Source organism: Uloborus diversus, chromosome 9, assembly GCF_026930045.1.
Source record: "Uloborus diversus isolate 005 chromosome 9, Udiv.v.3.1, whole genome shotgun sequence".
Lineage (NCBI taxonomy): Eukaryota > Metazoa > Arthropoda > Arachnida > Araneae > Uloboridae > Uloborus > Uloborus diversus.
In genome coordinates, this window is record NC_072739.1 from 116084724 (window position 1) to 116097859 (window position 13136).

The following is a 13136-nucleotide window of genomic DNA, read 5'->3' on the forward strand; positions in this document are numbered from 1 at the left end:
AGTAACTAACCCCGGAAACATCAATGCAATCAGGGCCAAACCAGAATTACAAGTAAGAACCAAGCAATCTCCCTTGCCTCCCATTCTTGTCTTGCAAAGCTGCACCTAGACAGATACTTATTTGCTCTCATGGAAGCTTAGTCAACATAGGCGAGCCGTAATCAAATTAAAGAAGATGCACAATTTAAATACACTCAGATTATCTTTAAATTGATGGCTAAAAATATTTTTCACACCAATGAGGAGTTTTGCATCGTGTAACTTGAAGCAATTCAAGAAACTCTATTGCCAAGATGTTAAATTTTACGTAGAAATGGGTGAAAACCCGTGAAATAATGCCAGGTTCCACGGAAATAATCACAGAATCGTTTCAGATTTTTTTTTTTTACAGTGTAAGATCGAAAATTGTAGTTTTCAGTTTATTAGTGCATTGTAAGTAAAATCATATTGTAGAATTCTACATTTAGAATGCTATTGTATGTTGAATGTGATCATAATTCTAAGAATTAAAAAAAAACATTTTGTAAATATTTAACATTGCTAATAGAGCGCACGTCCCATCCTTTGTATGCACCTGACAAAACTTTTCGCTCTTTTGTAAAGTTGCGATTATGTGATTTGCGTTGGTCTGGCTCTAAAGTACAGATTTATAAAAGTCGATTAAGAGAATTTATTAAGGTGAGTACGGGTAAGTGCGTACCTTAATTTTCAAAGATCAGTTTCTGAAAGATGGTGCTCTGTTAAAAAATCTTGTACACTTACCAAATTTTAAGGGTTCATTTCCAGGTCCTTGCTTAAGGTTTTCAAACATATATTATGGCAATTAAACCACAAGCAGAAGCTTTAAGATATCTTTTAAGGTACTTCTTCTAAGGATCGCACTTGCCCCCGTGACGGGGTAAGTGCTACCCTTGCCATTTTCATCCCGCATTTATATTTAAATTTGAATTGAGCATGAATGTTACATTGTATTAATGAATTTTTAAAAAATATTTTCCGTTGGAAACCTATGTGAACAGTTTTTGTATATAATTATGATTTTTAGGATTGACTTGATCTCTCTTATTCATATTTTTATTTTACATAAGAAACGGTCGACATCTCATTTCTTGATTTTCTGAATATTTAATTTCTTTATATTTTCTGATTTCTTCAGCCAGTAATGCATTATCGTTGATTGCTTTTAAACTCATATCTGTCTCATAATCAGTGTTTCCATCTAAGCTCTCTGTATTCTTTCTACCAATTGAAAAATCGCAGTAAATCTACCCAACGAAGATATCCAACCTCTCTCAGCTTTTAAATAGTCTACAAAATTTCATTTTGGAACGCCAAGTTACCTAACTGTTGCGTTGAACTGATCTAATTCACACCTCATTTTTCTTATTTAACTTATAGGCATTTAACTTATCACTGATTGTATTTTATGAGTGCCAGTGCCAATCTCTATTTATAGGTATTATCACTAGAGATTCTCCCAACATATCCAATGCATGGCAGAAGTCTCTTCAGGTCAGCATTCCCAAATTTCTCAGGGGACGCACTTACCCCGCCGACGTACTTCCCCGAACTCACCTCATATTTTTGTAGAAAAAAAACACTCTTAATAAATGCCTCGTGTAATAATTTATTTGTGCTTTAAAGTTGCCAAAACTACGGGGCACTGCTTTTCGTAAGCTGATAAAGTTTGTATCAAGTATTGAAATATTTGTCAAACAAACAAATCACTTTAGTAGCACTTAAATAAAATAAATAAATTTGGGGAGAAACCACCCAATATAATATCCTTACACTTCTTTATAATTAAAGATTTGAGACAATTCTTTACGTTGGGACCACAAGCTGCCCTTATTCTAAAAATGAACACTCGAAAAATATAAGAAAGTGTCTTCAAACTTATAAATTATAGTCGTTTACTCACTAAAGATTGAAGTTTGAAAATAAAAATGTAAAACAAATTTGTAACTTCTGTCACTTAAATGGACTACGCGTTTTTGGGTCAAATTGAGTGCAAATAACACGAAAATATTGATAACATGCCAAGCTGGCACATATTCAAGAACGTGTCCTCACAGTTCAGTGTTTTTATTCCTATATTAACGCTATTACAAAAATTTAAATTTAACATTGCAAAGTTAATGCATGGTTTTTTACTGCATAAAGTTCTTGACTGCTTATGTTTTGTTGATACTTTTACAGGTTTTATACAGGACATTACTAGATATTTTGTGTACGTCAAAAAATCTGTGTATTATCTGCGTATAATATGAAAAAAAAAAAGGTTTTGATATATGTAAAATGTTTCTCAAAATATCTGAAATCTCAAACGTTGGGACATAAACATTTTTTTAATGATGTTAAGAGAAGATGGTGAAGAAGCGATGTGGACACTTTTTTTTTAAATGTAGAACGATAGACATTCTGTGTTTAAGAAAAATAATTTAAAGGTTACATTTTCTAATTTTCTTTTGTTACTCTTCCTTTTCCACGTTACATTTTTTGATAGAAAGACTGAAATGCTTTAAACTAAATTTTTAAGTTGTATTTCTTATTTTCAATGAGTGAAATGCGCTAGAAGATGTATTAAAATACGCCTGGTTATAACAATGATTTCAACTTTTATCTATATTCAGTCCAGCCAGCTAAATAGAATAGACAGTTTGCCACGAAAAAATATTGTAATAACCTGGATGTTCCATTATCTAAGGTAAAAACTACAAATTACAACAATTTGAGGCACTGAAAAAATATTACATTAAGCGGAATATTCTTTTAACCGATACTTCAATAAGCGGACTCGACTGTGCAAAGAAATGGATGTGTGCTTGTCGATGTGTGTTTGTGTGTATGTATACTCTTTATAAAAATCCAATGCGCACGTTGCATATTTGCCAAATTTGGCAGAGACCTTCTAATGAAAAAAAAAAAAATACGATAGGAATTTTTTGCCTATCCCCCTCCGGGGTGACTCCTACGTGTGAGATTTTGCTTATCAAAAGTCACAGTTTACGTCAAATCTTGGCTAAATTTGACACAAAAATCTCTTGATGCTTAGCAATTCACATAAAGGGATTTTGCCTCCTAATGCGGGAAAAAACCCATAGGGGGGGGGTTGTTCCAGAAAGTTCGAGTAACGAAATGTTTACGCCTATTAATAACAATAGCTGAATTTTTGGAATTTAAATGAAATCCGTAGAGGTAAAAATCGAAAACTTGATTTTGAAACATAAAATTGCTCTTTTCATGTTGACAGAAACTGTTACACTATTTTTTTATTATTTACTTAAGCCTCGTTAAAGAAAATGCGTCACTTGGCTCAACTTTTTGTTTCGAGTTAGACCATTCAAGGCCGGAAAACGAAGTCAAAGTTTTGTTTTTACAATGCGTGAAACGTATTACCAAAATAGTTAATTCAAAACTAAGCAATATATTTTATGAATCGGTATTACTTCGATTCGATTATTTATGTTTCATCCGAAGAAAGTTCGTATTTTTCGTCTCGATCATTAAATTTGATTTTGAAAAAATAAAGCTTTAATAAATAACCAATTAAATCTATATTTCATCTTGGACCGTTTAGAGTTACCTACAAATTATAAAAGATCAAATCATGTCAACCTGATATAAGATATTTTGAAGAAGAATGACATCTATCTGATTTAACAAAGTACAAATTATTCAGAGAAAGGTAAAATAATGAAAGTCATAAATCAGGGAAACGTTCTAAGAAAGAGTTATCAATCAACTCGTGAAAATTATCCATCCCTCACTTTTACCTTTAGAAATAAAACGTGTCGCTAAAAATTATTTCATTTCTTAGCAGAATACGTTTCGTGATGTCAAGTAATTATCTGACCCATAATTTATTTGATTTATTTTTCTACACGGGAATTTTCTCTTGTAATGATCTTGAGCATTTAGGAAGAAGTATAGTCTCTCTCCTATTTTGCTTCTCTGTTTTTCACTTAAGTTTATTCTCGATGTGTTTCGCATCATAATAACTAACCACAGTCCCTTTTGCTAAAGTGAAAGAATTAGATATTTCTTTGTGTCACATATCATTTTTTAAGCAGCGGTTCTATACCTTTTATGATATGTGCCCCATTTCGAAAGTTGAACTCAAGCCCCCTCACAACTATATGAAGCGTTTAGTATTAGCTTTCAATACATTTACACAGCGTTTCTCTGCAAGAACTCTATTTTCTCAACCATTAATCCTAGATGCATACTTTTAACTGCAAAAATGGTCAAAATAAAATACAGTTAAGATAATGATAGTTTGAAACGAAAAAAATAGTTTACTTAAAAAGAACGAGATCTAACATTTTATACATACCTTTAGTCCAATAAATTATATTTAGGGAAATAATCTCCATTAAAAAATAATTCTATCATACAATTTTTGGAACAATTGCGACCAAAGTTCAAGGAGATATTGCAGTTTAAAATTTTAAGGGACTGTGCATAAGATGAGATTAGAACTTATCGCTTTTTTTGAAAACCGAGAGGTTGTCGATGTCAAGACACATAATGTTATATTTTTAATTTTTATTGAAAAATAAACGTAAATGTTATGCTCGGATACGTAAAAAACCCCAATACAAAACCGTAAAATTAAAAAAAAAATACACACACACACACAATTTTACAGCCTTGTTAACCGCTAAATTTAGCCCAAAATGTGTTATTGTACTTGTAAAGTGTAAGTCACAAAACGCTGCGCTTCATATCTCGGTGAATATTTGTCCTACAAATGTCAAATGCTTTGCGTCGGAGTTTTTTTTAATTGATATGATTTCACTAAATAGAAATTAGGGGGCGTAGTGTCCGTATAAAAAGTTTTATTTTGTATCTAGTACTATCGGTTGCAAAAATAGAGGTATTCCAGGTTTAAACAGGGACATGTTACAAAAAGTATAAGCTGAGTAAATGTAGAAGGCGATATGTATGCAGTACAAGCACACTTAGAATTTGCAACTGACTTTAGTTATAGCTGAAACTAATTAATAAATGATGAGTAAACATATTACAACATGTAACATATTTAAAAGCAGAGATTTAATTTCTGCTGCCCCCTGACAGCCCTGTTCGAAAACCTCTTATATCTAGAATTTTAGTTGTACCGAAGGAGTTCCGGTTCCATTCACTTGAGTAAACTGAAGTTCTACTGCATTCGCGCATTCAAAAGACATGCACTGTATACTAGAAAGGGATTTATGATATGTATTATTTTTTAAACTGGTTTTTAACCGAAAAACGCAACTTATCTTGCAAAGTAGTTTAATAGCTTTTACTTTTAACTACTTTGACGGAAAAGTGTCAAAACATGGTTTGTTCAAAGTAACAATAAATTAAACAATTAGCTGTGTTAAGTAAGTGATTTGCGACATGGTCTCGAAAATAAACAATTAATTGCGAGGTTTGCATTTATTCAAGTTTGTCATAACCAGGTTTGTCATGCTTTCTCTAAGGCCCCTATATATAAGAGTCGACGCATCAGCTTAAGATCAGCTATTTTTGATCGGAGCGCGTGTTTGAGTGGTTGTCCATTCTGGAAAGTTATTGCGTTTGGTGATTTTTCACTGCGAGCAATTATTAGCGTCCCAGGTATTTTATTAATTAAAATAATATTTTTGGCCACTTTGGCAAAACTCGAAACTTTTTACTGGTAACCCTAGCTCCACTACAATGAAAACTCTGATCCAAAATGGCTAAACTTAAGTGCGACGGTCTGTATTTACAACGGCTCTAGGTTTCTCTATATTTGTAAATTGCAGCCAGTTAGATGCGTAAAACAAGAAGCTGTTATAGTATTTAGTTTATAGAATAAAACAAAAATAAAGAAATCTTAAAAGGCTTTTGTTATGTCAGTACTATCATTTAATCTTGTTTTAAACGTGCACGATTAAAATACGCTTACCTATCAAGATTAAATATTTTCCACCAAAAATTCAAAATTAATAAAAGTAAAAAAGCGAAAGACAAAAGTGTGCATAAAAAAGGCAATTTCCTTTCACAATGTTTTAATCAAAGGAACCTTTGCGTGAGCTTAAATTTATTGAAGTATTTTCCATTTAAGGTAACACAAAAGCATTAAACATCAGCATTTATAATGGAGATGCATGATATTCCTTTGCTTGAACTATCTTCGGAAAATCTTTTAATGTTGCTTTCAAGAACTTAAAAAAATCATCAAGGTGATTCTGCCATCACGTATGAAATAATTTGGGCTAAATGATTACTTCAAATATTTACACATATGCAAATTAATAAAGTCTGAAGGGTCTACCTTGTAAAAGTACTTGACTCGTGTAATTTCAAAAGCAAGAAATGAGTTTCTTACGCCTTTTTAAATAGCTATTAACTAAATAAAGTTTACCTGTCACTTAAAGAAGACACTTTTGGACATCAGACTATAGAATTTTAAATTCTGGGAATAAATCCTCTGAATCTATTGTCTTTTTTTTTGTAAATTATAATTTGCTTTCCTACTAAATACTTTATTAGTGTTAGTTTCAAAAATAAAGAAATAGTTAGCCATTCTGAAGGCACTTTGTCTCTCACCGGAAAGTTCTGTGTTTCGTTTACAAAAAATTTAAAAAATGAAATGAAAAATCTTTTTTGCCAAAAAATAACACATACATGTGTGATAATTATGGTTTGATTATTGCACACGTTTTGAAACGAAATGCAAACCTAACAAGTGCAGGGAAACTGTGCGCTATTTCGTTAAGAACCATTAAAAACTAGCATGATGGATTTAGCGTTGACTCTTTAGGGGAAAAAACCGGTTCTCAAATTACTTACCGTAATTGAAAAAATCATTTAGTAGAACACATCTTGCTTTCTTAAGCACTTTATTAGGATTTTAGTGAAAACACGGAATATTTTGTACCCCAAAAGTGATTGTGCGGAAAACGTGACATTACAGTATAGTAATTTGTGAAAGACGTCTGTGAATAAATGTCTCATGCTGAAATAGACTATGAAATTTAGAAAAAAATATTGAAAAATACCTTAGAATTAATTATTTTAATTTTTAAAAAAAGAAAGAATTAAGGAGAATAAACGGAAATCACATATTCGACTTCTTACATAGTTACGGCGTAATCTTAAAGTCATGATTTTTTTTCTTCCTAGTTATAAAATAGGTGAAAAGGTTAAATTTAACTTATTTGGGGAATTAATCCACAGTTTCCAGAAATTTATATCTTTTTATTTTCAAATAATTTGTAATATGTGACCCGGCTGCCTTACCATGATGTTAATCATTAATTACTAGAAATTAAGAAGATACACCAGAATAAATTTAAAACATACATTACCATTTTTTTTTCTTTTTAACTTCTGCCCTCTTTCTGATTAATTAGTCCAATACGGATTTTCCAAAGAAGCAAACTCATTAAAACGGGAGTAGCAGAAAAAACAATAAGTTCTTTTGCAATGCTCTAATTAATTTAATGCTTCAGTGGGAAATTTTCTAAGAATTTTTAAGCATAAAAAGGAAACCAAACATATAATGAGAGCAAAAACCTCTATCCTTTTGCTTATTAAGACTTCATTTTCCTATTTCCCCTTTCTAGAAAACTCCCAAATAATTGGATTTTTCTTTTAAAATGTTTCAGTTTTCGATTTTAATAAGCAATGTTTAATGAACTGAACGTCTGTTTTTTTTTTCATTTGTTTATTTTACAAATTTGTATTTCAAAGAGCAACGCTTGTATATGTCGCATGTGTTTTGAAAAATCACGTCTCAACGTCTTGAATAGTCTTATACATGTGTATTTTTTGAAAATAAATTTTATTACTCTACTCTTCAAAAGTGTTCATAGGGTTCTATCAAAGTATGCAGTGAAAGAGAGACTAATTACAGCTTAAAATTATAAAAAAAAACTATAGAACGCTATGAATATGAGTTTCTATGATTTTGCAAGACTATCCACTTCAAAATTACAACGTTATTTGTCACAAATTTTAATAATAAAGGGTGTTTAATGGGGTAGATCCAACTAAACATTGCTTAATGTTACAAAAAGAAGTGCAATTAATCTAAAATATACATAAGTGGAATGTTCTAAAAGAAAGTTCTGTTTTGAAATGAAAAAGGAACCAGTACGGGGGGGGGGTATACAGCAAAGAAATTTATTGCTCAAAAATCTACCACCCTTACTCTATGTTCAATAAATTCATGATTTTTCAGGCATTTGCCAGAGCGTGTACAAGTCTTTGTGTACCATGACGGAACATTTTTTTAGTTCCTCATTGCTGTTGTGCCGCTGATCACCAAAAAAAAAAAAAAAAACTTGCGATACCGAAACAAATGAGAGTCGCTGAGAACAAAATCAGAGCTGTACGAAGGATGACCAAATACGTCCTAGCCAAATGACTATTACGAAGCCTTGTAAGAAACGCTTAGATGGGATGTTTTTCACCATCATCCGTTCAGTCCCGACCTTGTTCTTAGTGACTTTTATTTAATTCATTCATTCCTCTTCGGCATCTGGTGTCTTTCTTTGTCATTCAGCGGTACAACAGCAATGACGAGCTAAAAGAAAAAGTTACCTCATGGTGCACTACACAGACGGCATACCAGAGGGTACGCAAAGACTTGCACCACGTTATGGCAAATGCCTGTTTAAATCACAAGAGTTGTGCCGAAAAGTAGGGTGGTGGAATTTTGTGCAATAAATTTGTTTGTTGTGTCTGTATTTGCTCTTGTTTCTTTGTATTTTTTTTTTTTCAAAACGGAACTTACTTTCTGAGGATCCCGCAAAATTAAATAATGGAATATTGCTAAATATTTCATTTTTTGCGATATTTTAATAAATGACTTGGTTCTTCTGTTACATTTTTGAGTGTGATTGGCGTCAATTGATCTTTTTGTTATGTAGTACCTTTATTCAAGGTTTACAAACAACTATGTGACTTCCTTCTTTTCTATATGCATGTTGTTTTTAATATTAAAAAAAAAAAAAAAAAAAAAAAAAAAAAAAACTTGTTAAAGATTAAGATTTTTTCCTCTTAGCTCTAGTAACATAAAAAAATAAAAAATAAAAAATAATAATAATAACTGAACTGAAAAAATAGCATCTCACAAAACGATATTTATATCAAGTACACTTTTTTACGGTTATAGCACATTTACCGTGCATATACGTAATATTTATTTATTATGATAAGTAAAAAATCGACAAGTAATAAGAGCATAACTTTTCTTTTATTTGGGCATGAACTTAGGTTCATGGCAATATACGTCAAAACCTTTATCTAGAACAAAAACATCCAACGTTTGATTGAAAAAGAACTTGCTGAACTATAATATATGTAGTGTGCATTTGTTTCAAATTCTTGCACTTACCAAAGAGTTTTCTATCATGCATTAAAACTATTCAAAAATTAAACGAGAAACCATATGTCATAGTACTAAGAAATAGTGTTTTTTCCTATTTACTTTACGCTATTTATCCTTATTTTGACCTCCATTATTCACTTTTAAGAAAATGGGAGGGAGCCAAATATAATGTGCAGATAAAGTACTTGATGAATTGTAAGTACGATCCATTAGTACAAGAACCTACTGTCTCCTTATGTCTTTCAACTATAATGATGGCGCTTCATTAAATACGGTGGAAACATTTCAGAGCAACCCATGTGGTTCATGTTTGGTAGCGGAAAATTGTCTCAAAAAGGAAAAATTATTTATCTTTTGAAAGAGTAAATGTCCTAATAGTGTTTCTGAAGTCCAGTTTATGCTCAGTTCTTTGATCAATAATCCTAGCAATGGATATGTCAATGCGTCATTAATTCCACTTTTATAATAATTGTTTTGAAAAATGTATGAAAGAAAAACTACTTATTGTTTTTGTTTTGTTCTCGCACTAAAAGAACTTTACGTAGCAAGTTTTTATGAATGAAAGTATCTTATTCAGAAAACATTCATTTCCACACTTGTATATGTGGTGAATGCAATACCGGTATTCTGTATTTTTTTAACGTGATATCGGTGTACCGGTATTAATACCGGTATAAGAAATTTTCTAAAAAACATTCAAACACATAATGCTTCGCTGCCCTATTTTATTATTTTGTGCAGAAAGCGCATTATTTACATATTGTGAAAAAAAAAATAAAATGAAGAAACAAATATCATAATAAAAGTCAATAATAGCAAGAAGCACAATGCATCTATTTAATTGTCACAACGTCTTTAACTCATTTTTGTGAAAAAAAAAAAAAAACATGCAGTTAAAAATATTCTTTCTGAATTCACGCCGGCCGATGGTACTTTTAATGATGCGTGATACACCTCCTGTAGTTGCTTAGAAGTTCTTCATCCTCACATAATTTGCTCTTTAACTGGATGAGTTTTTAAAAAAAATCATTTTTGTGACTGTAGGTGTTTCTTTTGGATTGACGATACTTTTTGTTAAAATTATTATTTCTAATCGAACAGTTATTATTATATACATATTTATAGTAACTGTTCTGTGAGCGAAAATTCTTTTCCAGTATTTAAATCATCATCAACAATTTCCTTTTGGTCAGAATAGGTTTTTTCGTCTAATGGCGACTGTGCGTTTTTAGGCTATTTATCCTTTAGCAGATCTAGTGCGATTCCCCGATACGGCATTCAGTCTTTCATGTGACACCATTAAGGCGCGGATGAAAATGGCAGGGATAATTTGGACGTCCAGTTTCCACCAGATGGAGGCACCTGAACTGTCTTTTAATGCGAAATTGCACAAGGAATTTTTTAAGTCAGAATAAGTTTGTGTTTGCTTTTTATTAACCCTTCGGTTTGAAATTTTCGATTAATTTGATCTTGTTAGTTCCTCTTTTTTCTTTTCTTTTCTTTTTTTTCACTTTTATTTTCTTTTCGAAATTCCTTTCAACTATTTAAATTTCTTAAAATCATGTTCCAGCTGATTGTCCCTTAATTATTTGCAAATGTTCAAGGTATTACAACTAGTATCTCGCTCTCTATCGCTGAATATCAAGACAGAAGAGCACGCTAATACCTGGTGATAATAAATTACTGTTTGTTATACTAACAAGAAAAAGTTTTTCTCAAAATTCAGTAGAGTTGAGACAAATATTTTTAAAGAATATAATAAAGAATGGCTGCAATTGATGGTTGGAATATGTTGTTCATAACACAAACACATTCGTAATTACACCTAAAATTAGTTTTCACTAGAAGGCAAGTCAAAGAAATGGAGAAAATTAAAACGTGGTTTACAAAAACACACGAAAATTCGATTCATCACACCAAAGGGTGATGAAAATATCATTTTGTTTGTAAATCATTCAGCTACTTTTGTAACTTTCCACTACTTTTATTCCGTAATATTCTAAAATTCGTACCTTTTAAGCCATTTTTTTTCTTATATAGATTGATTTTGGAAATTTATTTTAGTAAATATCAAATTAATAAAATTGTAAACTCTTTAATCAAAAACATTTTATTATTTTAGCTAATACCGAAAATATCGGTATTCTAACCCATCAATTACCGGTATTATGAAATTGCAAAATAGCTCCAAATACCGGTATTCGGTATACCGGTTTTGTAATCACTATGTATATGTGATGAGTCTCAAGAACTGGGTTTGAAGTTTTCCCCCCCGAGATATGCTATTACCATGCATATGGTTTTAGTTGGGCACTATACTTAAACTTATGTTTGCGTTGAATACGCGCGAACCTTATTTTATCAATTTTCATTTATATATTTGTGTTCTTCTAATATTTAGTCAAACCTTCGAGAAAAGAAAATCATGCACAAAAAAGGGATATAAAAGCTCAAACCCTTTGATTTTTAAAATTATTTTTTACTTCAGTTGAGATAGCATATGTCTCAGCAGAGCTCAAGTTTCATCACATTCAAAACTTGAAACCTACAAATACTGTCCCCACAAACACTTCCTTATTCTAATAGAACAAACAAGTTTTTAATTCTTCCTTTATTCCAATGTTTTGAAAATCTTTCAAACTTTTGACACATTTTGTACAAGATATATTTCCAAAGATAAAGTAACTATTCGAAATAGTGATTAAGTGCATTATTAGTTGAAAAAAATAGTTACTTGTGTTTGCATTATTACATGCGCTTAATATTTGCGAATTTCCTTCGCATATTTTTTTCACATGTAATACTCGCCCTCCTCATTAAATACAATTATCTCATTACCCAGAAAAGTGAACTGTTTTCTTGAATTAAATAATCAATCTGCCTTCCAATCATCACTCTAACCTTTTTAAAATTAAACCCTCCCACTGACATTATTAGATTGGCCACATAATATCGCTCGTGATATCAAGAAATTAACCAACCCTTAATTTGTCCGACCTAGATCCCATCATGTAATTGTTCCATTGTGCCGTTCTAATGAATATATGGCCGATACCGTTTCCCCTTTTCCTCATTTCGGGAAGGTTTTCTCCTCCCTGTACCTCTTAAACGTAGCGTTGAATAATATAATAACCGAGTTTGGAAATCCTTGAAGATTAACGAGTGAGAAAAGTTGCTTTCGTCTCCAAGAATTTTGCGTTCGGAGGATTCATTAATCTTTCGGAAAGGTGTCGTTTCTTTTGAACCGTAAGGGTGTGGTAGACATTGGCACATATATATTATTCAAACTCTTCGTTTTGGCATGTGCTTGCTCATTCAGTGTCAGAGTGATGAACTAGATTAGGAAAGTCAGATGAGAAACGAATTCGGAGAGGTTTATGTGGATTTTCTTATCTTAGGTGGTGTTAAAAATGCGGTGTCTTTGTGAGAAGTTATGTGAAAACTACATCTTTGTGACAAAGTTTGGTGAAAGTTTTTGTTTAAAGCCATTCACTGTTATTTATTCATCACTGAAAACGAAAAGTTTAAACCTTACAACGTTATGCTTCTTTCAACTTTGTAAAGAAGTTTTTCTAACTGTTTTTGTTGGAAAACTTTTAGTACCATATTTTTTTATGAATTAATCATCAGTCTTACCGACCTACAACAGCAGTTAAATTTACTATAACGTTTTTATATCATCTGCGATGCTTAAACAACAAATTTCTGATGTAGAAAAAAAGTAAAGTCGTAATTTTGTTCTTTCGCAAAACAGTACTTTGAAAAAGTACATCATTTTTTGATC

General features: G+C 31.4%; 1 protein-coding gene across 1 annotated transcript in view; it reads left to right on the forward strand.

The window, feature by feature from the left end:
* The window catches only part of LOC129230454 (uncharacterized), a 99647-nt gene that overhangs the window by 18769 nt on the left and 67742 nt on the right, over positions 1-13136 (forward strand). The window contains exons 2-3 of the mRNA XM_054864852.1: positions 604-678; positions 1399-1512. Of these exons, the coding sequence (XP_054720827.1) occupies positions 604-678; positions 1399-1512 (189 nt within the window). The remainder of the gene's footprint in view (positions 1-603; positions 679-1398; positions 1513-13136) is intronic.